Here is a 25,953-nt window from a genome sequence, read left to right as displayed (position 1 = left end):
GACATTACTAAAACACGTTTAGGTTTCATCAGTATTTGGATTCAACATATATTCTGCTCTGAGGTTGCAGTCTTGAAACTTGAATTCAAAGTCATCTTGCTGTCTGGGATTAAACCAAACTGACAGGTGGAGCAAATTCATCGCTGTGAAGGCTTTTCTGTAAATCACGTGACTCCTCCCTACACTGTCGGTTGTTCCCTGCAGACAGTGAAACACTGACCAAACTGTCTCTGGTAAACAGATGAGTTTTAATCTACATCATCTGTCTTGTATCAACGAACGGAGTTTGAGGAGGAAACTAAGAAACTGAAGTAGAAAAGAAAGACATGGAGTTAAAATCGGTGATATCGCCGTTTCTCTTACTCTGTTTGCTGGGACATCTGGACTGTACAGGTAAGCCGAGTGTACCTATGTGAATAAATCTGTCACCGAAGGACAGGTAACAGGGAGAGATTGCTGGAGTTTTAGAAGTTACTGTACTGACACTGTGTATGAGTCTTTGTTTCCTCGTGAGAGCAAAAAAGTTTCTGCTCTGGTTCATTTCACGGTCGTTGCTTTCAGAGTCAGTTTGGAGGAAATGTAGGTACACAGGTAATGGTGACAATGTTGTAATTAAACAAGACTGGAGATTAATTTGTGATAACAAGACCGAACTGTAAATTCCTTAACATCAACAATAAAACACGATCAAGTTTATACATGAAGCTCTCAATAGAGCTGCATATTATTATTATTATTAAGTTTTACATTTTACAGTTATTTCAAATGATTTACTGAAATTGTGATTTAAAAAAAAAAAAAAGAAATAGACAATATAGTTGAGAAATATGGAAACATCTAAATATTTGAATATTTCAATAATTATGGGCTTATTGGAGTTTAGACAGTTGAAACATACATAGTGTATGTTGAGAAAGATATTTTAATAAGATTTAAAATCTCAAATAAATCAGATGGAAACTTTTCCTGGAATTTTAAGAAAGAAAAAGTGTTTTTGTTTTCATAATTGTGTCAGTTGGGAAGAAAAAAAAACCTTTGTAGAAATATTGAGAAATAAAAAACTTAAATCACCGAAACTTTTAATCTTTGCATCTTGCTCTGGGTGCTGTTTGTATTGTAACATGTAACGCTGAACCACAGTTTATCTTGCTAACATCATTGTCTATCCTCAATCGTCACACACCGGAACTGCATTTCTATTCATAGAGTAAATGAAAATATTTAAACCAGTTGCCGACAAGCAAAGACAAAAAGTTCTTTAAACTCAGGTTTCAGGTCTTTAAAGCAGAATTGAGTTCACAATTTAACATAAAGGATGTGAATAAACCAGCAGTAAAATATTTTTATTCTCTTATTTACTCACACACAGTTCTTTTTTTCTCTCAGCATCATCTTTTGTTTGATACAAACATTGTAAAGTTCAGTTTAATTCAGTTTTATTTATATAGCATCAAGTCACAACAACAGTAACCTCAAGGTGCTTAAAGTGAACATGTTATTTACATTCTTTGATTAAAGTTGAAATTTTCAAGAATTAAGTTAAATATTAGAGCAGCAGGGCGGTGCAGTGATCAGCACTGTTGCCTTACAGCAAGTTCAGGCCGAGGTCTTTCCCTGTTTATATGTTCTTGTGTTTCCGTGGGTTCTCTCCAGCTTCCTGTCACAGTCCAAAGACACTGTGGCAGGAAGTTAGTGGGGTTAGGTTAGTTGATGATTCTAAATTGCCCGTAGGTGTAAATTATTGTCTGTCTCTCTGTGTTAGCTCTGTGACAGACTGGCAACCTGTCCAGGTCGCCTCTGTCACCTTAAGTGTCATGTTTCGGCTGTGTACAAGCAGGAGAAGGAATGCAAAACTCACCACACCAGAATTAAACTCAAGAAGCTGCTTTATTGCAGAATGGACCGAAAAATATAACTAAACTAAACTGGGACATGGATAACTAACACACAGGGAAACACAGCCATGAGGGAGACTACGACACTGACAAAGAGAAACACAGGGCTTAAATACACAGAGGGATAACGAGGGAATGAGACACAGAAGGAGAACACAGCTGGGAGTAATCAGGCTGGATGAGACAAGGGAAGCAAAACTAGAAACACTCACATGAGACATGGACCTTCAAAGTAAAACAGGAAACACACTGACTGAACTCAAAACATGTAAACTTAACAGCAACTGAGACAGAACATAGGGAGCTGAAACATGGGACAGAAAGGCAAATTAGACACAACATGAACATAACGACGTCCACAGGGAAAGAGCAAAACAGAGCACCGAAACACAGGACCTCTTTTAAAATAAAATAGGAAACAATGAAACACTGACATGACTACATGAACTTGACAACATAAGAAACAGACATGAAACACATGAAGGATGAGGGAGACTTAACACAAGGGTTGAAAACACAAGGGGAATATAATAAGCAAATGAACATAGAAATCTAATGAGCTTAAACATACACTATAAACATCAAAAGAACTAAAACTGAAAACACTGGGTCATAAGACCCAGGATCGTGACATTAAGGCTGGTATAACCTCCCCCAGCCCATGACCCAGAATTGGATAAGTGAAAGAGAAACACATGGATGGAAAGTAATTATTAGACAATGTATTGTTTTCTATTAACTGTATTTATACTAATGAGTCTTTACTTCCTGTTTGTCTATTTTCTATTCACTTTTTAAAAATGTTTCAGACCAAAAAGAGTTAACAGTCAAAGGAGGAGCAGATGCCACTCTGGAGTGTTCTGGTCCCACAGATGCTACTTTAGTAATGATGAGGTGGGAAAAGTCTGACCTGCAGTCAGAAGATTATGTCATCATCTTCAGAGATGGTCAGTTTAAGAAAGACATCCAGCATAAACTATTTAAAGGTAGAGTGAGCATGAAAGATCCAAAATGGAAGGAGACTGGAGACTTTTCTGTGATTCTCAAACATGTCACCACGAACGACGATGGAACATATGAATGTGAAGCTGGATATGAGGGACAGAAACCACGGTTTCTAAACAGAGTCACTTTGAAGGTTGAAAACTCAGGTGAGTTTAATTTCAGCTTCTTCTTGGTTATGGATGTGACAGCATAACACAGGTATTATATTATACTGCATTGTATAATAGTCTGTACACGTTGTTTGCTAAAATGATTAAATTAAAATGAATTCAAAACCTGTTGAATGAATCAACAGCTCAAATTCGTGTTCCAAAGGCATAATTTTAGTGACTTTTAGACACTTGAATGTAGATTTATATGTTATATCTGTCAATCAAGCTGAAGTAGTCATAAATAACATGCTGTAGAGAGTTAGAGGCTAGAGGTAAAGCTGAGTGTTGTTGATCCTCCAGGTGAGTGAGTAGAGTTGAGTGTGTGTGTGATCAGAGGTGAAGCTGCTTCCTGGTTGTTGATGTTTGTTTCTAAAGATGTTGTTGATGAGACTTTGTAGAAAGCAGCTGGTCTGAGTGATGTGATCAGAGTGCAGTAGATAATGTCTGACAGCAGTTTGAAGAGGAAATGGATTCTGTTCTGTTCTTCACTCATCACCTACCTGACAGCTGACAGCTGACACCTGTTTCTCACCTGCAGGTCAGACAGGAGGACAAAGTGGAGGGAAGGAGGCTGAAGGAGAGAAGAGTGGATCTGTTGGACTAATAGCTGGTCTGATAGTTCCTCTTGTGATTCTTGTTGCTGCTGTTGCTTCGTCCCATCGTTTCAATCCCAGTGGGCAGCCTTGTGGGGGTTTGAACAGCCGGTTCCGCTCTCTTAATTCTCCGATAAGCCAGGGCCAAGCCAGCTCCCATCAGCAAGAACCCTGTTATCATGGTTCCGAATAGGTAGATATCTTCAGCGTCCTTGATCGACAGTCCCGCCAGGCACACGATCCTCCATGTCTGCCACCCGTCCATCGTGTATCTGGCAGGGAAAGTCCCTCCAGGGCACTCGGGCTCTCCCGAGCCCAGACTTCTCGTTGAGAAAAGGGTGTCAATAGCATTCAGAGACCAGTTGATCAAATCCATTATTCTCGTTTAGGTTTTAGAGAACGACTGTGAGAGACTGTTCGAGGGAAAGTAATACACACGAGACAGGACAAGGACACAAGGGGCTAAGCAGGGAAGATAAGGGGAAGGAGGAGAGGAGAAAAAGTGCGACCGCCTTCGCCGAGAGCCAAACGAGAAATCTGCATGATGAAGCTGTGCGACGTCTTGTGTCCAGACAAAACGCAGATTTTGGCAAATGTGAGCCTGAGGAGAAATATCCGTGGAGAGGAAATATTGGACATTAAATTGATGCACGGGACAACGATAGGAAAAGACATTTTTTAAAACGTATGACAAAGTGTAACCGACATGAAACTGTCCTGGGACAAACTTGTTGGACTTAAAACAGATGGAGCGCCGGTGTTGTGCGGTGAAAAAAGCGGACTAGTCAGCAGGATGCGTGTAAAGATGCAGGAGGAGAACTGTACTGGTGAGTTAACACCATATCACTGCATCACACACCAGGAAACACTGTGTGGTAAAATCCTAAAAATGGAGCATGTAATCAGAGGTGGGTCGAGTATCCAAAGGTTGTAGTCAAGTAAGAGTAGCATTACTTTAAAATATTATTACTCAAGTAAAAGTGAAAAGTAGTCTTCAAAAATGTTACTCATGTAAGAGTAAAAGAGTACTTGGTGAAAAGACTACTCAAGTAGTGAGTAACTGTTTGAAATGTCTGATTTATTCTTTAAATAAATGCTATCAGACAAACAAAAATAAATAAATACACAAATTTGAGTATTTTCAACAGGAATATATGTAAAAAGATCAACAAAATTTTTTCCAGATTTCAGTTTTTCACAACATAAAGCTTTTTTCACCAATACCTACAGTAAATAATATAAACATATAAACAGTGCAAAGAATTTCCAGTGACAAGATATGCTGTAAACTTTATATTCATTTTTGCTCCAAATTGCACAGCAGCCTCAGAGAAAACATTAGAATGAGGCATCTTCAACATATGTTCATACAAGGCAGCTCAGTTTATCATAAGTTGTATGGGTGTGCATCTATTTCTGCATATTTAGCAAAAATGTGCCATTTCTTCACTCAGTGAGATGATGGTTAAGCTTCAGCAGCAGTTTGCTCTCAAGGTTCTTGCTGTGAAGCTGTAACTGTTTAGCAGTGAACAGGAGTCCTGCATGACTGAGAAGTCCTTCACAAGCTCCAGATGCAGGAAGAGCTGTATTGATTTTGATCAACAGCTTCTAGATGTGAGGAAAGCCATGCAATAGATCCACATCTTCAGTGAATGGACATGAAAGGTACCTCTCCAGCCCTGCTTCTGGCTTTCCTGACCCCATGGATCCATCATCTTAGTCGGTTAGGCTGCTGTTTGTGCTGGCCTCATCCAGCTCTGAGTCTAGGTGATGTCTGATGAAGTTGAGACCTGTGGAAAGATGTATGGTTTTCAAAAGAATTAGGTCTGGTCATTATAGTGCTGTTTGGCAAGAAGATTTGATCACACTGGAGATGTTTTTTACTAACTCTTGTAGAAAAACTAAATCTTGTCATTCATATCCCGCACAAACAGTTTGCAATGAATTCCAGATTAAATTTAAATTTAAGAATGTGTGCAAGGCTAAGCAGTGCTAGCCAATAGATCCTCCTGTTTGGCTGTTACTCTGGGAAAAGACTAGAAAGACGGTGTAACGAGAAAATCTCAGGAAAGCAAAGAATCACGGGCCCAGAGTTAATTCATGTACATGGGCGATTCCTGAGCACGATCTGTCAACTACAGAGTCGTGCAGGAATGCGCGCCAGGCATCTGCTCACACTTTATTATATACTCTCTTACTCATGGGTGGAGTACAAGTTAAGGAAAAAACAACTTCTTATCTGGTGATTGCATACGAGGCTGCACAGGGTGCAGCCTTGCAAGACAAAGATGGACAAGTTGATTAACGATCTTGTAGTGGGTTAAAACAATACATGTGGGTGTTGTCTAAACTTGAGCAACTTCTTCATGTGGTCACTTTGTTCCAGTTAAAGAAATGCTGACACGCTATGTACAGGCATTACTGCGAAATTCAAATAACGCTAAACATAAGCGATTATCACAGTTAAATAAAGAAATCTTTTAACATTCCCTCCTGTTTTAGCTGGATTTGAATTGTACAAGTCATCAGTAACAAACTACTTGTCTTTCACATTTTCAGTTACTACATAATTAGTTGCACTTCATCTTCATTTAACAAATAGGAAAAGAAGTCTTCATGATCTTCATCAGTTTGTGGTACATCTGCGTATGTTGTGAGTGATAAACTTATCATCTGTGAAATTACAGCCTTTAAACAAGGTATAACACAAGTAAAGAAAAGCAAAATAAAATAAAATAAAACCAGGAAAACTCCAACGCCGATCAACAGTCTCTTTAGAATCTGAAGCCATGTTTAAAGAATGTACATTATCTGGTATGTAGGTGCAGCACATGGTGTTGAATAAGACACACAATCCTCCTTTCTCAGCCAGGATCATGTCCAGTGCTACACGATATTGCATTACAGCAATTCGGAGAGTGTCCATTTCTTGGTTATGTCCCTCGTTGACCTTGCAGGATGCATTGAGGAACAAGCCGAATCTATAGTCCAGTGTCTCACTTCCGAGAGCATGTTTTCCGACTCCTGTCCACGGGGAAGAATGAGTGGAGTACCTTTTGTCCAGTTGTCCAGAGTTGAATTCATCTGGAACGTCGCTTCCCCAGATTGAGTTGTGTGGTTTTACGTCATCAGTGTCTCTCTTTCGCCTTCTGCTGGACATGCTGCTGTTTACCACAGAGACCTTAAAGGTGTGAGTTGTCATGTGACCATGCTCTCTTGTGCAGTGCGGTCGTGGGGTCCCCTGTTAGGTGCATCAAGGTCCATGCTGCGAGCAGCAGGGCCGGGATGATGATGACTACAGGCGAGAAGAAGAGGGCGGGATTTACCCGATCAGCCTTCCCTCCACCTTATAGATCACCAGGGAATCGGGGTGCTGGCATCTTAGGTTAGATTGTCACTCACTTACAGTGGCTTACAGTGGCTCTGGTGGATCCAAGAGGGTCTTTCTGCGATCTTACAAGCTGTGGGTGTTGTTAATAACACCTGGTAGGGGCTTTCCCAGCGGGGAGAGCTCCAGTTCTTTCTTTGCAGCACCCTTATCAGGATCCAATCGCCTGGCTTCAACCTGCAAGAGACTGGAGAGGATTCATACGGCAGCTTACTGTTCAGAACAATGTCTTTATTTACTAACAGTTTTGTCATCCACTCTGCCAGCGTGGTTTGTCTTCACTTAATTCAATAAAATCCATGTGGATTGTGTGAAATGGATGTGGAGGCTCTGGAAAGTGTCCTCTTTTTGGCCTTAAATTGCCTTGTGAGTTGTGTTTTTGGCAGATCATGCATTGTCTTACAAAAGGTTTTGCTGAAGCTTCAAAATTTAGAGTAAAGAAGTGTGTGTTAATTATCCGTATCATCCCTCCTGTTGACACATGGGTAACCCCATGGGTCACCAGTGCCGCTGTTTTGTGTAGGGATTTAGGTAGGATAATTGTCTAGCATGGGTCAGGAATGATAGATTGCCTTGCAACAGAATGGAAGTTACTGCGTGTGGGACTTTAATATTTAGTTGGTGACCTAACACGATGTCAGCGCACTTTTTTACTGCCTCAGCAGCTGCTGCGCAGGCCTGAACACATGTGGGCAGGCCTGATGCGACAGAGTCTAGCTTGCATGAGTAAAAGGCGAGTGGTCGCTGTTTGTCACCGAATGGTTGTGTTAGTACTGCCTTCATATAACCCTGCTCCTCCATCTACATGTAAGTAGAAAGGCTTATCATAGTCAGGCAGTGCTAAAACAGTATTTGTCTGTAATGCTAGTTTCAAGTTATTGAATGCTTCTTCTTCTTCTTTTGTAGATGCAACACTACATTTTTATTTAAAGCATTTCAGGTCATTTCTATTTTTTCCAAAGAATTCACACATCTCACATATTTCAAACTTTTAAATTAGGATTAAAAACTTTGCGTTGCTCACAGCTGTAAAACTAGGCATTTGTAAATCATATGCCTAATCACTATGTGTCACTGTGATCCACAAGTATGGCCACAAATTTATTTCCAAACCAACAAAATAAGCAAACAAAAAACAAAAAACAAATTGCTGATGGCATGAACGCTTTACACACATGAGTCTAGACACAAAAAGAAAAAAGAAAAAGCTGCTGCCAGAAACAAAGCAGAAGTGTGAGGAAAAAACTGAGCTCACAGACAGCTGCATGTGTGAGCTTTTAATAGCATGCAGCTTCTGCTCTAAAAAACAAATAAATAAAAAATAAAAGAAAATGTGTAACATGCTCATCAACTTAGTAATGTTCACATGTTTAATTCAGCTTCTCAATCCTGTAGCTTTAGCTGTTGTCTACAGGGTCTAGCTTATTAGTTGTTATTATAGGTTTGCTCTATATCTCAGCAAAGTCTCATCCAGGATGACAGGTTTTCAAGCAGGTCAAGTGCCTCTATGCACTTAATTAGTTTAGATATTTTCTTTGTTTTCTTCATCTCATATGTCATTATACTGAGTTTGAGCAACCTTAAGCTTGATGCAGACTACTTCTTAACAATTATTCACCTCACATCATAACTGACTAAGGTGCCTCTTCATATTAATATTATGTCATTACTAATGTTATCATTTTTTTATATATATATATATAACAGCAATAGTATATTACAATATTTATTAGTATATACCACTACACTACTACTGAGCCAATTTGATAGTTAGGATCATCTTACTCAGCAAACAGATAATTTATAATGCATCCAATCTGCACAGATTTGCTTTTTCTCTGAACAGGTTTGTGCCTACCTTTTTAGACCGGTCTTCTGTTTGCCTCATATCAGATCCAACCTTCGGTCACATTCGTTCTCTCTGTTGCATGGCGAACCAGCCAGTTTATTGCAATATTTTATTTTGTATCCATCAAGGGCTTCGGGTGATCTGCAGTTTCACCCTTTCCCAAGCTGGAGACATTTACCTTTTCACACACTTTCCTTGGCTGAACAATGACATAGCCTTAATATACCTTATGCATCTCTCTATTTTATTTAATAGGTTTTCGTGTGAATTATTTGCTTTCATTCATTCCATACATTCTGGCCATGGTCGTCATCTCAACTATGTTTCATTGTTAATACCAGTATACAGGTTGTTATCCTTGCTATTATTAGTTTCAATACATTAAAGATAAGTTCTAATGTAATTTTGCCATTCGTTTATTTTATTTTGTTCTTCTTGTATTTATATCTATTCAGTCGGGTCTGTTTCCAACCCTTTTTAAACTACTTCAAACTACTTTGATCTCCAGTTTTCACTTGATGAGGGATTATTATGTTCTTCCTGATATGGGTGAGTATATAACGGGTGGTGCTGCAGATGCGGCTGCAGGAACGGGTGGTGGATTAATAAAAGGATTGCAAGGACTGCACAGTGTCTCGTCTGGTTTTACTAAACTGGCAGTTTAGTTCTGTTTTTCTAACTGTTTATCTTCTTTCTCTTGTTTTTTTCTTTTTGTTTTCGTCTCGCCTAACTGCTTCCTTTTTAAAGAGCTTCCTTCAGATGTGTTAATGCTGAGGGGCTGCATTTCCCTTCCCAAGTGGGACATTTCGTTTTCTTAAGATTTCTCCATCTACAAGCACTAATCTGTCTGGCGCCTGGACATTTTTTCTCTAGCCACTGCTCGTCAGCGGTGAGTTTTGGTGGGCTGATTACCCATTATCTCACAACTGCAGAGCAGTCTCTGGCACGAGACGCGGGGGTGGTGGCTGACACACCCTTCTACTCCGCGCTATTCATGGAGCGGTGTCAGTTTTATGGGATGAAACCCAACCTTTCCCTTTTGTCACCAGTACTTGAGCTCCTTACAGTAAATAAAAAGACAGTAAAAATGGAAGTAGTTCAGCAACTTATTGTGCTGTAAAAATCACTTACTTCCGACACACAGAAAACACAGACATTTACACACAGTCGCGCAGATCCTTACGGCGGATCACTCCTAAACCCTTGCGGCGGGTGAGACCTACTTGGACCCTTGCGGCGGGTTAGACTTGTTTAGACCCTTGCGGCGGGTTAGACCTGTTTAGACCCTTGTGGCGGGTTAGACCTTCTTAGACCCTTGCGGCGGGTTAGACCTGTTTACATGTTTTGCAAACCCTTTCGGCGGGTGAAACCTATTTTTCGTTTTACGCAAGTGTGATTGAGTGGATTCTTTACCTTTCCAAGATCTCTCCGTCTATGTTTGAGGTCTTTCACTGGATCCCAGCGCCATGGACCACTTAATAAGAACACTGGCCTGAACCCGAATTTACGTCCCAGCACTTTCACTCCTTCCTAGAGGAGGTTGTCGACAGTCTTCGGTGCGGGCTCCCCACGGCGACAGGATACAGCGTAGATCTCTGGTTTGGAGTCACAACAATCGAGTTGCAAGAAATGTAAGGAGAAAATCTCAGGAAAAGCAAAGAATCATTAATTCATTAACTCTGGGCCCGTGATTCTTTGCTAGACGGAGAGATCTGTCAACTACAGAGTCGAGCAGGAATGCGCGCCAGGCATCTGCTCACACTTTATTATATACTCTCTTACTCATGGGTGGAGTAACCCTGTCACCCGCAGTATTGCCTTCTGTTTTAACAGTTAAAGCAGTAGAGACGAGCTGTTTGCATGCGTGTTGAACTCCAGCGTCATTAACCAGGCTAGCTGTTAGCTTATAGCTCACGCTAGCTAACCAGCGAGCAGTTAAAAGGACAGCTGAAGCTGCACAAAAAACCCACAAACTTACATAGTGCCGAAAATATGACTTGCAGCTCGAGCTCGACACAGCTGCTGTAACATAAGACTGACATCCAGCTAACCACAGCTAAAAAGATATTTAGAGAAAACTTACCGTTTCCTCAGGTTACACGAGCTGAGTTTTTTCACGCTGAAAAGTTTGTTTGTTTTGGCTCTCACTGAAGACACTGACGCTGAAGACATAGCTGCTTTTATGTGAAACATTCTTTGAGGCCAAGGGTGTTCATATGGAGGACCACAAGAGCCACGCGCATCGAAATAAAAAATTCTGTGCTTAATTAATGAATTGTAGAATAAAATCTGCATTTGTAAATTCATTTTTGAATTCCAATTTAATGAACTGATTTTTAAAATGCTTTTTAAGTCTTCATTTCAAAAAACATTTTCGAATTCCACTTTAATAAACTTCATTTCAAAAACCTTTTTCGAATTCCACTTTAATAAACTGCATTTCAAAATCCATTTCCCTTTCCTGTTCGCTCAGGGATTAATATGTGGATTAGCAGTTGGATTAGCAGTTGGATTAACAACTTCATTTTAAAAATCCTGCTGCTATTCAAATTAGCCACACCGTGGGATGTAAGGAGCTCTGTGATTGGTTGGCCAAACACATGTTTTCTTCCAGCCTGGATTTTTCTAGCTCATAGGTTCGCCCTGCTAAGAAGCGTGTGTGCTTGTACAAAGGCCGTTTGGCCTCGGGATTTACACTCGGCTGGACATGGATATATGAAGAATGAAGGGACCCTGCAGCGAAACAGAGAGCCCAACCTCTGTCTGAGTGCCTGTTTTCGCAGTCTGACCACCTGTGAAGGTAACGTGCTAACGTGGCTAACGCTAGCATCACTGCACATAGCCCGTTATTTTAAGGTCATCTTAGTTTATGAAAGTTTTACGTCGCAGCTGTACGAGCTAGCTACGTGTTTTGTAAGCTGCTGTGCTCTTCACAAATAAAGCTGGAAGCAGCTCAAACTATTAGAACCAGCACTGAGGCCTGTTACATTTATACGGTGTTAGAGCAACGGCTGCAGCCTATAGCCTTTAAACTAGCGATTAAAATGCTGACAGTAAACTCGTCAGTCCAGATGTTACCACATTACTTTGTGACACTTAAGAGTTAAAATAACTGAGACAGGCTGATTAAAATAACAGCTTTCAGTTCTCTCATTCAGCATATAAAGACTGGAGATCACACTACTGATTTCAGTTCATTTAATATGTGAGTGCACAGATTCATTCTCAACTGGACATAAACGATGATCAAAGGTTGTATATATGATGAAGTCATCAAACCCCAGCCTCTAACACAGTGCGCTGAATCTTAGCTTTGACTGTCCAGTATATTCTAATCAGTGCAATCTAAGCATTCACTGAACCTACAGTATCTACACCTGTGTGGCAAATGTGTGGTAAAGCTACAGATAATGAAATTGAATTATTAATACAATATACATCATGAGAAACGAAAGCTGAAATTGATTAAGTTTAGTACTTTTCTCTGTATGCTCTGTGATCATAAAGGCCTTAAATTCTGTGATATATACTGTAAATGATTTTCACAGAGGTCTTAAAGTACTTAAATCACTGCTGATAGTCTGGTTGTTTATATTTTCACATTTTTGTGTCTGTAGGGCTGTTTGATGACAATTTGGACTCCTCTGGGAGATGAGGACACACCCACACCTGTTCCATACTGCAGCCAATGATGGTGTTACGGCTCTGAGTCAGCTTTGGGCCATCAGACGCACACACTGGAAAACCAGCACTTCATGCAGGAGAGACGGCCTCAGTGATGTAGGTTCATAAGGTAGTTCAAACATTTCTGGCCTCTTATCACTTAGATTTCTTAATCTTAAAAGTGAATGCATTTAAAGCAGGAACTGCACACCTAGCCATCAGAAGTGTGGCAGCATGAGTACTGTAAAGTTTTGTAGGGTCCTTGTTAAAAATTCCACAAGCACCACACATTTGTCATATAAAGTTCCATTTTGTACAGTACATTTTTGAAATTATATATATGAATATATAAATATACTATATACTCTAGTTATCCACTTGCCAGTAATTTTTGAGTAAATGGATGTCAGTGATAAATCAGTGGTGATTCACCTGCAAATGTTTTTAACAAACTTTGTTTTTTGTTGAATTCGTCAGCAGCTGTGGAGAGATGCATTTGAATATCTCCATATGTTCATCATCTTCAGCGTAGACAATTGGCTCTGCCATGTTTTCATGTTTCTTCTTTCCGTGTGTCTGCTACTTTGAAACACTTGGGCTGCTCTGCCCACCAGTTTCAAACTGGTCATGTGACTGCATGGCCACATCTGATTGGTAAAAAAGTTACCGGAAACTCCACTGGCGGCATGCTATCTAATGTGTTAAACAAATTATTTTTTTAAAAGTAACGAGTTGAATTTTGCAAATGTAGCGGAGTAAAAGTACTGTTACTTCTTCACAAATGTACTCAAGTAAAAGTAAAAAGTATTGTGCAAAAAAGGTACTTTAAAAGTACATTTTTTTCAAAAACGTACTCAAGTAAATGTAACGGAGTAAATGTAACTCGTTACTATCCACCTCTGCATGTAATAATCACCGTAACGCAAACCGTACATTTTATCTGAGCTAAAAGTTTAAATCACCGTCAATTTCAGTCTTTTATGTGGGAAATAGATTCAGAGTTTGCCGACATTCCTCATCATACAGAGGTCCGTTAGCTGAGTTGGGATAAAAATTCTCAATAGAGTTTGAGCTCAGCAAGGAAATCTGTCAGTTCATGGACATGGTATGTCTGATGCGGTGAAGGCATTTCAAGTGAAGCTGTCACAAATGCACCAGTGCAACCTGCCTCACTTTCCCTGTTGCCAAGTAATGTTGAACAAAGTCAGCGGACTTTGCTGAACTGCACCTGTGCAGATTCAGATGGAGCTGCAGTGTAATGATACACTCAAGGCAAAGTACAACACTGAATGGCTCGCACAGTTTATTAGCTCCATTCCTGAAGCAACGCCCAGCTCTGTCTACATGCGGCTCCAACTTTGTGTATGCTTTCATTTATTTTTTCTGGGGTTTTTGGCAGCATGTTCATATTTCTAACTTACATAATTTTGACAGGATATATTTTTATGAAGAGCAAAATATTTTAAGTTAAAGTTTATTTTTTTTAAGTTTATTTAATCTGGAATAATATTCCTGTCTGTTTCTATTCATATTTATGTTTAAAAAACATTGTTTTAGTGTGTTCAATAAATATTTATCTTGTTTGACCCACAACCTAAAGTGTGCCTTGAGTTTTGGTCCCCTGTGCACTTGAGTTTGACACCCCTGTTCTAACAGATTGATTGAATTGATTAAAACCTCCAATTATTCACTCTGAATTATTCTTAAACACTTCAATCAAACTGATTATGTTTCTTCAGAAGTTGTTTTTGGATGTTTATCCATGTCATGGTCCCCATGCCTGTTCGGCTGACCCAGTTTCACTACAAGTGTTTTGTCTATTTTGTCCCTCCTCGCTTCTCTCTCGTGCTCTGCACGCTACCATGGGTCCAGCACTGGCAAGCAATCATCTGCGATGATCAGTCACTCAAGCTCACTACTTAAGGCAGCTGGTGGGAATGCCTCACCACTAGATTATTGTGTAACTCTCGTCGGTGTCTTCTCAATTCTTCAGCTTTCTTCATGTATCGTCCTAATGCTACTCTTCTATCTCCATGCAAGGTTCTGCATGCTTGAGTGTAGGGCTGTATCGTCACTGATTTCTAGAATCGATTTGATCCACGATTCAATTCAATTCGATTTGAGTCTGGGAAATTTTGCCTCAGACAGTCAGAAATATTATAATTCAAATCAGTACATTTACATATTTTTGTATCTATAAAAAGGAAGCTGACACTTTCCAGACTTTATCAAAGGTGTGAGCATCACAGCAGATGACTTTGTGTCAAAGTAGCTGAAGATAAAACACAGAAAAAACATGAAGGTGATTTTCCTGGCCTGGGATTTTATAAAAATATTCTGCAGTACATCAAAAACGAAAGAAAACCATTAATCAACATATGAACATTACCTGATGCTGCTGAACTGAAGCAGAGCAAAGTTACAGCGGTTTTATTACACAGCGTTTTGCATTTTGCATAATTTTACAAAGTTTACATTTGTTCAATATTGAACAGCAGAAATTAGGTTTTATTTTCGGAAGTGAGTAAAAGGAAAAAAACATCAGCCGACAGCGCTGTAAACAATGGTAGACTTGTGCGTAACAAGCAAGCGAATAATGCAGAAAACAGATTTTTGGACGGGAAACTGTTCTTGAAGTACAGAGAGATAGAGAGAGAGCTGTGCATGAAGTGTGATTTTATTGTGGTGGAAGCAAAACAGCATAAATGTATTTTGCCTGAAATGCCAGAATCTCAGGTTAAATCTCACAACATTTCAACAACCACCAAACAGCTAAAACAGTAAATGAGAGCAGGTACACAGATTCTACACAAAGACGTAAACAAAAAGCACGGACCAATATTGTTTGGAGAGAGATAAAACCTACTTTAGAATCAGCGCAAAAAGGGCGTAAACACAAAGCGCGGACCCGCCGACAGATCAGAATCAGCGAGCTGTCGGCTTTCAGCCCTGACCGTGTCCGTGCCGTCGGGTGAGAAAGGCGCCATCCATGTTTCCAGCTTAGGCATGTTCCTTTCTCTCAGGTCAGCTGCTCTCAAATTCAATGCCTTCAATGCAGCAGTTGCTCCCTGTGTTGGAGCACTGAGCTGCTAGTTGTTTCGCTGTCAGCATGGATGTTGGGTATAAAAGATTCCAGGGGTCCCACATCCGCTTCATGTAACCCCTTCCTACTGGGATTACTTGCGTAGTAGAATTCCTCTTTTTTTTTTTTATTTGCCTAGTGGAATTCCAATAGCGCCCCCTGTGCCCGTGACAATCTAATTGAATTGAGGTTTGCAAATGTGAAAATGCTTAATTATATATTCCCTTCTCGCCCCTGAGGGCAGTCTTTCACCCTTCAAGCTCGGGTCCTCTACCAGAGGCCTGGGAGCTTGACAGTCCTGCGAAATATCTTAGCTGTTCCTGGGACTGCCCTCTTCTGGACAGAGATCTCGGATGTTGTTCCTGGGATTTGCTGGCGTCACTCGCCTAGCTTGGGTAGTTGGGCTCCAACTACCACTGTTGCCTTCTTCCTCCACATCATCTTCTCTGAGCCCTTGGTACTTATCCAGCTTCTTGTGTTCCTTCTTCCTGATGTTGCTGTCATTCGGTATCACTACGTCTATCACTGCAGCCGTCTTCCTCTGCTTATCCACCACTACTATGTCCGGCTGGTTATACATCTCCATTTTTTCCTTCTGTACCTTGTAGTCTTGCAGGACCTTGAGACGGTTTCCTCAATTTCTGTCACTGTGATGGTTACTGAAGGCTATTCTGGGAGGTTGCTGTGTTCTGCTCTGAGATCCATGGAGGGTCCATGTTTCCAGCTTAGGCATGTTCCTTTCTCTCAGGTCAGCTGCTCTCAAATTCAATGCAGCAGTTGCTCCCTGTGTTGGAGCACTGAGCTGCTAGTTGTTTCGCTGTCAGCATGGATGTTGGGTATAAAAGATTCCAGGGGTCCCACATCCGCTTCATGTAACCCCTTCCTACTGGGATTACTTGTGTAGTAGAATTTCTCTTTTTTTATTTTTTATTTTATTTGCCTAGTGGAATTCCAATAGCGCCCTGTTCTCATCCCTTGCTTGCTTGTGCCTTATTATTCCAGTAGCCCACTTCTCGTCAGTGTCTTCTTGTTCCCCAACACCTGAAGTTGATCTTGTTAATTCGGGTAAAGTCTGAGCTGGTATGGCTTCATCTCCTTATTTTTCTCACATACTCTTGGTTAGCAATTGAGATTCGAAGGTTATTCGAGAAATGTATCTATAAATATAATATAATATAATATATATATATATATATATATATATATATATATATATATATATATATATATATATTATATTTATAGATATATAATAAAATTCCACAAACTGTGGAACCTCCAGTAAATGTAAATGGATTTGTTCATCAGCTACAGCTCACTGACACCAGAGTATATTTGATTTTTTAAACGTCTCTTCAGTGAGCAGACTGATAACTGTGAGCATTATAGATTCAGTGTATTTAAGACTAAAGACCATTGCAGTGTTTTTATACCTATATTTTTTAAGTAGTTTTATCATTTTATACTGAGGAAAAAAAGGGAGTCTCCCACTCCAATAGAACCAATAGAAAAGCTCCTCGGAGGAGGAAGAGGGCGGGCTTTACTTGGTGTCAGTGACAGAAATGAAAAAAAGCTCAAATGAGTGAGAAGGACGATGAAGGAAACATCTGTGCTGTGTCTGCTCTGTAAGTAGAATCTCTGTGTTTGTTTGAATTCTTGTACTTTGACTGTCTGCTCTCCTGATAACTGATGATGGAGGAGAAGACATGAAAAACAAATCAGGCTGAATTCAAGTTAAAAACACCACGAGGACCAACTGCAGGTCTGAACTGACTCTTTATCTTTGCTCAGGAGTCGAGGAAACACAGCAGACGCAGTCAAATCATTCACTCATTATATCAACACATGACAGTGGACACATGACTTTACTCATAGTGTAGTCAGTGCACATGTTGATCATTTCAGATGCTCTTAAACCATGGACAGTTTCAATTGTGTGAATATAAGGAGTCGTTCACCAGGTATATGCTTTCCAGTCATTTGATGAGGAAACATAAGATAGGCTGAGATAAATAGAATAAGATGGATATGAAATATGTATAAGGGATGGATTAGTTTGTGGGTTTCTCAGCTGTTTGTGTGGAAATGTTCTTCATGTTCACTTCAGTGTCATTTCTCTTTAGTTCTGATCTCACTGCTGAGCTGCACAGCAAACCAAGGTCAGTAACCTTCTTCTGTCACAGTTTAAACCCAACAAATGCTCACTGATGTGACCTGATTGGGGTGATGTCAGAAAAGTGGGTTCATGTTTGCAGATTGGATTTTTTAAAAATGACAGTTACAATGCAGATACAGCAAAACATCCTTTTAACAATGGTAATGTCATTTTAACCCCCATAGCTCTTCCGACTGTGAGTCCCAGCAGCTCTCAGTTCTTTAAATATGACTTTGTGTCTCTGAGCTGTGAGGAGGACGACAGCTCTGCTGGATGGACTCTGAGGAGAAACACAAGCAGAGAAAACAAGACTCAATGTGGAGCTGAGTGGGGCAATTCTACTGGGAATTCCTGCAGTATCAGCTATATCTTAACACAGGACAGTGGAGTTTACTGGTGTGAGTCCAGAGAGGGTCCCATCAGTAACATGGTTAACCTGACAGTCACTGGTAAGCTGAGTGTGTGGAGTTAGTGTTGATGAAGCTGTGTGTAAATGGATGAAATGCTGTAGTTTGTCTCTGTGTTGAGGTGGATCAGTGATCCTGCAGAGTCCTGTCCTCCCTGTGATGGAGGGAGATGACGTCACTCTGCTCTGTAAAACAAAGACCACTCCCTCCAACCTCCCAGCTGCTTTCTATAAAGATGGCTCCCTCATCAGGAAGCAGCCTACAGGTCACATGACCATCCAGCATGTTTCCAGGTCTGATGAAGGCCTCTACAAGTGTGACATCAGCGGTCATGGAGAGTCTCCATCCAGCTGGATCACTGTCACAGGTGACACACTCACCTGTCTGTGTTTCTGCAGGTTTCAACATTCACAATGTGACGACAACTTAATGACTGTGTTTGCTTTATTTTAGAGAACCCAACCACCACACCTCCACCTGATAATAACCACATGTCTGTCATCCTCCCTGTGTTGACTGCTGCATCAGTCTGCGTTTTGGTTCTTCTGCTGATACTGGTTCTGCTGATGAGACGGTTTGTTCATCGGAAACCTGAAGGTGAGACTCAGACTTGTAGACTATACATGTCTAGGTTTGTTTTGTAGACTTAAGTAAAGTATACACTCATTATAATTACATTATTATTTATTGTCTAGAGGGAAACAACTTTGTTAAACATTATTGGTTCATTTTAGCTGATCAAAAAGGAAACGGAGAAGACATCACAGATGACATCATGTACAGCGACATCAAAATATCAACTCGCCAGCTACAGCCAGTTAGACAAAGAGGTAATATTGTCCTTTACTGGGTTACTGGCAGTGTTGGGCAAGTTACTTTGAAAAAGTAATTAATTTTAGTTACTAGTTACTTCTTCAAAAAAGTAACTGAGTTAGTAACTGAGTTACAATATTCTAAAAGTAATTAATTACTTGAAAAGTAACTATTGCGTTACTTTAAAAAAAGGTTTAACCCTCTGGGGTCCAGGGTATAATTGGCCATTTTTAACTACTTTTGATTTTCCCTCCACATTTTACCTTTAAAAACTATTTACTTTGTCTTGTTTGGTATCATCCTTTTCAGCACAATCTCACGTGTCTGAATTTACAGTTATGTTTTCATTTTGACATACTGTATTAACACAATTGATCTAAAATAAGACAAAAAACATAAAATCAGAGTAGAAAAAGTTATGTTTTACTGTAACAACCACAAACATGTTTAATGAATCATATTTCATAACTTTAAATGCAAATATTAATTGTCAATTTTAAAATCCTATAAACAAGTTTTCCAAACAACAAATTTATTTGCATCCATTTAACTTTTACCCTTTTTTTTTAAATAACCATTTCAAACTATTTACAGAACAGTCAGCTGTTCTGCATTCAATAAGATGCCACACAAATTATTTGTGCCACTCCAAAAAAAATATTTCTGTCCACTATAAAGGTGAACATCACAGCCTGATGCCTGCAGGTTTGACAGCAGCAGGTGTATCACTCCTGTTTCTACCTGGAGACAGCAGTCGCCTCATTGTTCTGACACACAACACAAAACTATTCACAACACTACACACTAACTACTAGAGATGGACCGATCCGATATTACGTATCGGTATCGGTCCGATACTGACCCAAATTACTGGATCGGATATCGGAGAGAAATAAAAAATGTAATCCGATCCATTAAATATCAAAAAAGCACCTCACAAAACACGGCGTAACTCGGCTCATAACCGTAGCACGTCGGAGCAGTGTGGTCACGTGATAGAGCGGCTGTGTGTATTTGTAGCCTGCTAGCAAACATTTCATCTCCGAGGAAGTTATCTCAGAGAGAAGTAAAGCAAGTGTGTAGGTTCATCTCTGAATGTTTGTAAAGCATTCCCACGTTAAGCTTAACAACCGATATATGGAGGAACTGCCTCTCTCTCTCTCTCTCTCTCCTGCTGCTACTTCAATGTGAAACTGCTTAATGATCAGCTGATCGGCTTTTCTGTCGTGAGTCCGTCTCTCTTCTTTGTTTTTGGCCCACTTTGCACCAGAAAGAGGAAACCAGCGGCTGAACAACAGCAGCACGTTTAAGCTTGATAAGCTGTTGTTAGAATTTATTTAATATTATTTCTACACCAGGATCTTTTTCTACGCAGCTGACGGCTGGTAACTGTGCAGGGGCGGATCTAGCAAAGTTTAGCCAGGGGGGCCGATAGGGCATGAACAGGCAAAAGGGGGCACAAAGACATACTTTTCTTTCTTATTCTCATTTAAAATATCTAGCTTTTAATTATTTAATAATTATCTGAATCTTACACCCAAAGTTTTAATCTGATGTAAAATGTATAGAAGTCCATTACTGTATATAGTAACTGTTAAGTCTAATATACCCTAGTAAGCCGTAGTACTTTTTCCTTTGGGAAAGTACCATCTGTGAATTCTGCAATTCTGTTGAAGAAAGATGTTGAATCTATTTAATTATTCCTGAAATATAATTTATATCTGTGATTTTTTTTTACCCTGCATCAAATTAAAGTTGATTACATCGATTAAGCATCACGAGGAAGAGGGTGGTTCCCTATTTTCTTTTGCTGGGAGTTTGCAACCCTATTAGTTAGGTTGCTTAATATTTCTGCTAAGTGCTCTTTAAAATACCAGAATAGGGAGGATGGAGTAGGTTTAACTTTATTAGATTGATCAGTGTTGCTGAACTATGAAATATTTTGGGTGCAGTGTGTTTTTTTTTTTACATACAGGTATAACAGAATAGCTTTAGTGTTGTTGTTGTTTTTTAACTTGAGTATGAACTTATACAAAAAGCAGCAAGATATTAAAAAAACAGTTTTATTGATTAAAAAACACACTATATCGGATTCATATCGGTATCGGCAGATATCCAAATTTATGATATCGGTATCTGTATCGGACATAAAAAAGTGGTATCGTGCCATCTCTACTAACTACACAAGACAACACATTAACTACACACTCCAAACACGCTAAACGTCACAAATCTCTCACATCTCAAAACTCGCTCTCTCTCTTTTTCTGCTGTCTTTCTCTCTCTCTCTCCTAAAACGTTCTCTGTTTTTTTGGGGTATTTTTTTGCTTCTTTTTTTCTCTGCTCATAAGCAGAGAGTGCTTGCTAGCGCTGTCCTTAGACAGTAAACGTGACGAAAGTTTTGAGGAAAAAATGCCGCGGATATATTGTTTATCATGACTGGTTTTATGTGGCCTATCAACACAGTTTATAAACTGGTATATATCACCTTGTTGTTATGTCTTTAAGTGGTCGTGTGATTGGCTTACCACCACTACTTTATTCTTCCTCAGTCACACAGCAGCGTGATTATCGTCCGCGGGAGCGCTGTTGCGTCCAGATTACTTAAGTAGTCAGCTACTTCCGTGCAACTGACATAAGGTGCGCTAAGCTGAACACAGCTTCAACCGTCTGTTTGTTGAAAAATAGTAACGGACCACATTTTCTTGTTAGTAACTGTAGCGCCTTTAGTTGTAACGCTGTTACTTGTAACGCTGTTATTTCCATCACTGGTTACTGGGCTGGGGCGGTGTGTGTGTGTGTGTGTGTGTCTGCGGTGGTGGTTGGGGGAGGGGAGGTGAGACCCAAAATTGCATCAAACAGACACCTGTTAATTAGTAGTAAAAACTTTTGGTGCAATGGATCAAAAATCTCACGGTTCGATCACGGTTTTAAGTCACGGATCGGATCAATTTTCGGATCAGCAAAAAAAAGAAAAAATGTTATCATTTACTTCTTAACTTGTTTAAGTATTTTTTGCCTAGTAAAAAAAAAATCAGCTCAAGACTCATTCCACGCAATTAAATAAAAACAAATTAAGGTGCAATATCACGTGCGTACCGAACCATGGAGTGGGATCGGTTCGGATTACGGATCAACCGTGTTTCGTTGCACCAGTACTAAAAACAGTTAAGTACCCCGATAAGGCAACAACTTTGCACTATCTGCACAGGTGTCCTCTGCGTGTGTTTTATATTGTTCAGAGTGATACAGCTGCAGTCTATTCAGCAGTGAGAACACTATTCTTTACTAATGAAGAAAAGATAAAATAAAGTAAAAATAAAAACAGAAAATAAAATGCAACAATTTAAAAGGATGTCACACTTTATTCAAATGCTAAGATGAATACATTTGTTTATTTAGAATTTTGTTTAATAAGATTGATATGGTAAAAATGGTAAAAATATCCACATGTGCATTATAATCATAATTTTATCAAGGAGGGCTTATTCTCTGATCTACAAAGTTACAAATGATTAAGATGTGGTTTTCGCATAAAGTGAAGAACAATACAAATTAGAATTTGGACAAACAAACTAAAAAAGGACAACCTTTTCTGTGTTAAGATTATTAAAAGTGTAAAAATAAGTGTTGTTTTTGATAAAACGTGTATTTTATTAATTTAATGCTAGACTTATAATCTTAAATTACAGTAGATATTTTTACACTTTAAATCAATATTGGTACACAATTTTCATTTTCCCATTGTTTGTATAGGAGCGATTGGTCTGTGAAGGTTCTCAGTCATCCAGGTCATTGTAGTCAAAGGAGCTTGCAAAGAAAAGCGTCTGGACTTCAAGTTGCTTCAAGACGTTTGTTTTTTCCTAAAAAGGAATATCTATAAGTCATTGATAAACTGTGCACACTGTGATGAATCTAAAGTTGTTAATAAAATGTATCAAATATTCTGATCTAAAACAAATTACTAATTTAAAAAGAACTTTCAGTACTATGTGCCATTTTCCCTTTACTTTCATATTTATTTAAGACCAACATGTGGATTATTAGTGTCTATTTGTAAATTCTGAAGTTTATAATGATAGTTAGTGGTTTATTAGAAATGTATCTGAAATGTTTCTGCTGGTTTGGCCCAGAAATAAATTCTACAACCTTACAAACTATTTATAATTACCTTACATCATTAGGTAGTAGTTTCTACAATGCCAAAACAACAAACAGAAAAAGAAAAAATGAACAATAAAATGAAACCAAAAAGAATCCCAAAAAGTTGATTCTGTTCTTCTGGCTTTTCTCCCACTAAAAATGCTGCGTCCATATGAACAGAATCAACCTTTTGGAACAGGAGAAAAGGTTTGAGTAAGAAAAATGGTTGAGACCCCTTGCCATGCTGCCAAGTACTTTGAGCAAACTGCGAAACAAACTGCCAATGATAATTGAAGCAAAACAGCACTAACAAAGCAGGCACACACTTTCCAGCGATGGGTAGCGCTGGTTCAGGTCAGCACAACCTTTGCTGTAAAACAAATTCATATGTACAAGGTCATTAGCCTATTTTATTTTCTAGAGCCCAATAAGTGGACAATAATTCACAGCAATCCTAAAGTTTTAAGATGAAAATAAACAGAATTTATAGGTTCCAGGATGATCTGCGTAATTTTGAATAATTCTTTAATGGAATGTTTTTGTTGCATTGAAGCAGCAGATAAGCCCATTCTATGCTGCTGATGCCAATAAACATGAAGTGGCCATGAGTGAGGGAAATAGTTTTAACAGAGTGAATTTATTTAAAATATGTATCTGTAAATATAAATATAACAATAAAATAACATGCAAAGAATAGATGTGAAAAATGTTAAATTGTATCAAGACTGTATCTGCATGATGGTAGGTAGCATAATTTATTTTAGTCTATCATAACCTATATCGTGCATCACAAAAAAAGTGGGCCATGAACCTGAAAAAGGGGCCTCATCCTGCCCCTGTATTTATCTGTAAAGAAGCAGTCATGTTAATTTATTTCAAACTAATATAACAATATGAATAATAATTGAAAAGATTCAAAAATATTTCTGCAGGATCAGTGTCAATATCAATATCAGCAACTCTGCATGATCTGCACTGATGTCCTCTGTGTGTTTTATTGTGCAGAGGGTGACCCAGCCGCAGTCTACTCAGCAGTGAGAACTGAAGATATCATTTATGGAGAAATCATCATAAGTGACAAGAAAAATATATCAAAGATGAGAGGTACAACTGGTTTTCTTTGTCTCCTGGTTCACTTCTACACCCAACAACTGATGCTTTGTTTTAATCTTAATGCTAATATTAAAATTTCTAACGATACATTAATATTTTTAAATTTTTATAATGATCCCCATCTTAGTAATTAGTAACATCTGGTAAGTACCACCAGGTTACCAGGCCTATTCTAAATTTTGCAGGTGTTGCTACTTTAAAAAACTCATCAGAATCCTCGACATTATGGTGAAAAAGCTAATGATCTTGTTTTAAGGTATCCTGTTGTTATTTTAGGTCAGTCATGAGTCACATGGGAATGATAGCAGTGGATCTAGACTGTTGATCTGTTATTAGTAATGATTAATAAACAGAATAATGTTTTTATGACTTTCTGTCAACTTTTAGGCAACAAATCAGTCAGTAGTTTTGCTATTGACAACAATTGCCAAAAGCAGCTCAGAAGAAGCCCGCATGTCTGTGCTATTTTGGTTTCATTCACATACAAGCTGTTAGCATGGAGACAGATTGAACAGAACAAAGATCCCTAACTGCATGCTTTCAGCCTACAGCCAACGTGTGGTTTCTAACCACAGCTGCAGCATCCTGTTTTCGTGTTCTGAAGCTAACGAGAATTCTCACCCCAGTCCGTTTTGGTTTGGTTAATAATAGCGTTCAGGTTAGAAAGCAGCAGTTTACTTTGTGCTCTGTGGTGAAGTGTGTCAGTCTATATTAATAGACTCGGGCAGCTTTGTGATTTTCTACCTTTATTATTCTACACAGCTGTAATGCATTAAGTAGACTAATTAATATAATAACACCAGGGGGGGAAATAGATTATGCCCAAGGTATGTCATAAAACATCCAAGAAATGTGTACCAGAAGTGCTCATGTATTTTCTTTTTAATATAACCAATAATAAAAATCATTATAATAGAGTTTGACAGACCACGTGACTTTCGTGCATTGCATGCAGGGTACTAGTGGCAAAACAATCAAATGCAAGCATTTGCAGCACCGCAAAACGTTCATTCTCCGGTTCCAATATCTTCTTGCTTTTTCTTTGCCCCCCGAAAAAGTTATGTACAAAATGAAGGAGAACAATGCCGCTCCGTACAAAGACAGACTTGATGAAAAGTCAAAGAAAAGATACGAGGAATAAAATCAAAGGAGTGAAAGGGTTAGACCCTTACAAGCACACAGAGTGGACAAAAGACGTTAGTGTGCTGCCCAACTTTCACCACGCTCATATTTATAATCATACGGTTCTTGGAGTGAGTGCATACACTCATGAAGTTTAGTAACTTCAGGTCACTGCAACAAGCCCAGGTACAGTTTACCGACGGATGGGTACAGGACCATGAAATGCACCGTGTAGAACAAAAGACCATTGTACGAACAAAGGTAAGTTTACCAGTCTCACAAATCGTCTTCATAAATACACATTCGTTAACCGTTTATTAATAGGACCTTTGAGCTCAACGGTAATTAATTAGTAGTGGAAATCATTTCTGGTTCGCATTACAGAAATGTAGCAGTGACAATAATACTGTATGCTGTAATCGTACTGGGCAATTAGTGATACAAAAAAACTGTTTTATCCTGTGAATGAAAGTATATGTTTTTGTCAATGTACCATGGTAATAAATGAAGCGAAACGCAATATTGTGTGTCACTATTTATGCACAATAAACAAAGGAGCATAGCGCGACAGTT

At 39.1% G+C, this 25,953-nt stretch overlaps 1 protein-coding gene across 1 annotated transcript in view; it reads left to right on the top strand.

Moving 5' to 3' along the window:
- Positions 1-326: 326 nt before the first annotated feature.
- Positions 327-25,953, top strand: part of LOC148103593 (polymeric immunoglobulin receptor-like) — a 141,871-nt gene continuing 116,244 nt past the window's right edge. The window contains exons 1-2 of the mRNA XM_087838150.1: positions 327-393; positions 2,714-3,046. Coding sequence (XP_087694276.1) covers positions 327-393; positions 2,714-3,046 — 400 coding nt within the window. The remainder of the gene's footprint in view (positions 394-2,713; positions 3,047-25,953) is intronic.

The sequence above is a fragment of the Neolamprologus brichardi genome, chromosome 3 (genome assembly GCF_056152115.1).
Source record: "Neolamprologus brichardi isolate AB-2024 chromosome 3, ASM5615211v1, whole genome shotgun sequence".
Taxonomy (NCBI): Eukaryota; Metazoa; Chordata; class Actinopteri; order Cichliformes; family Cichlidae; genus Neolamprologus; species Neolamprologus brichardi.
The sequence above is the reverse complement of the archived record's forward strand: the minus strand, read 5'-3'. Positions and strand labels throughout refer to the sequence as shown.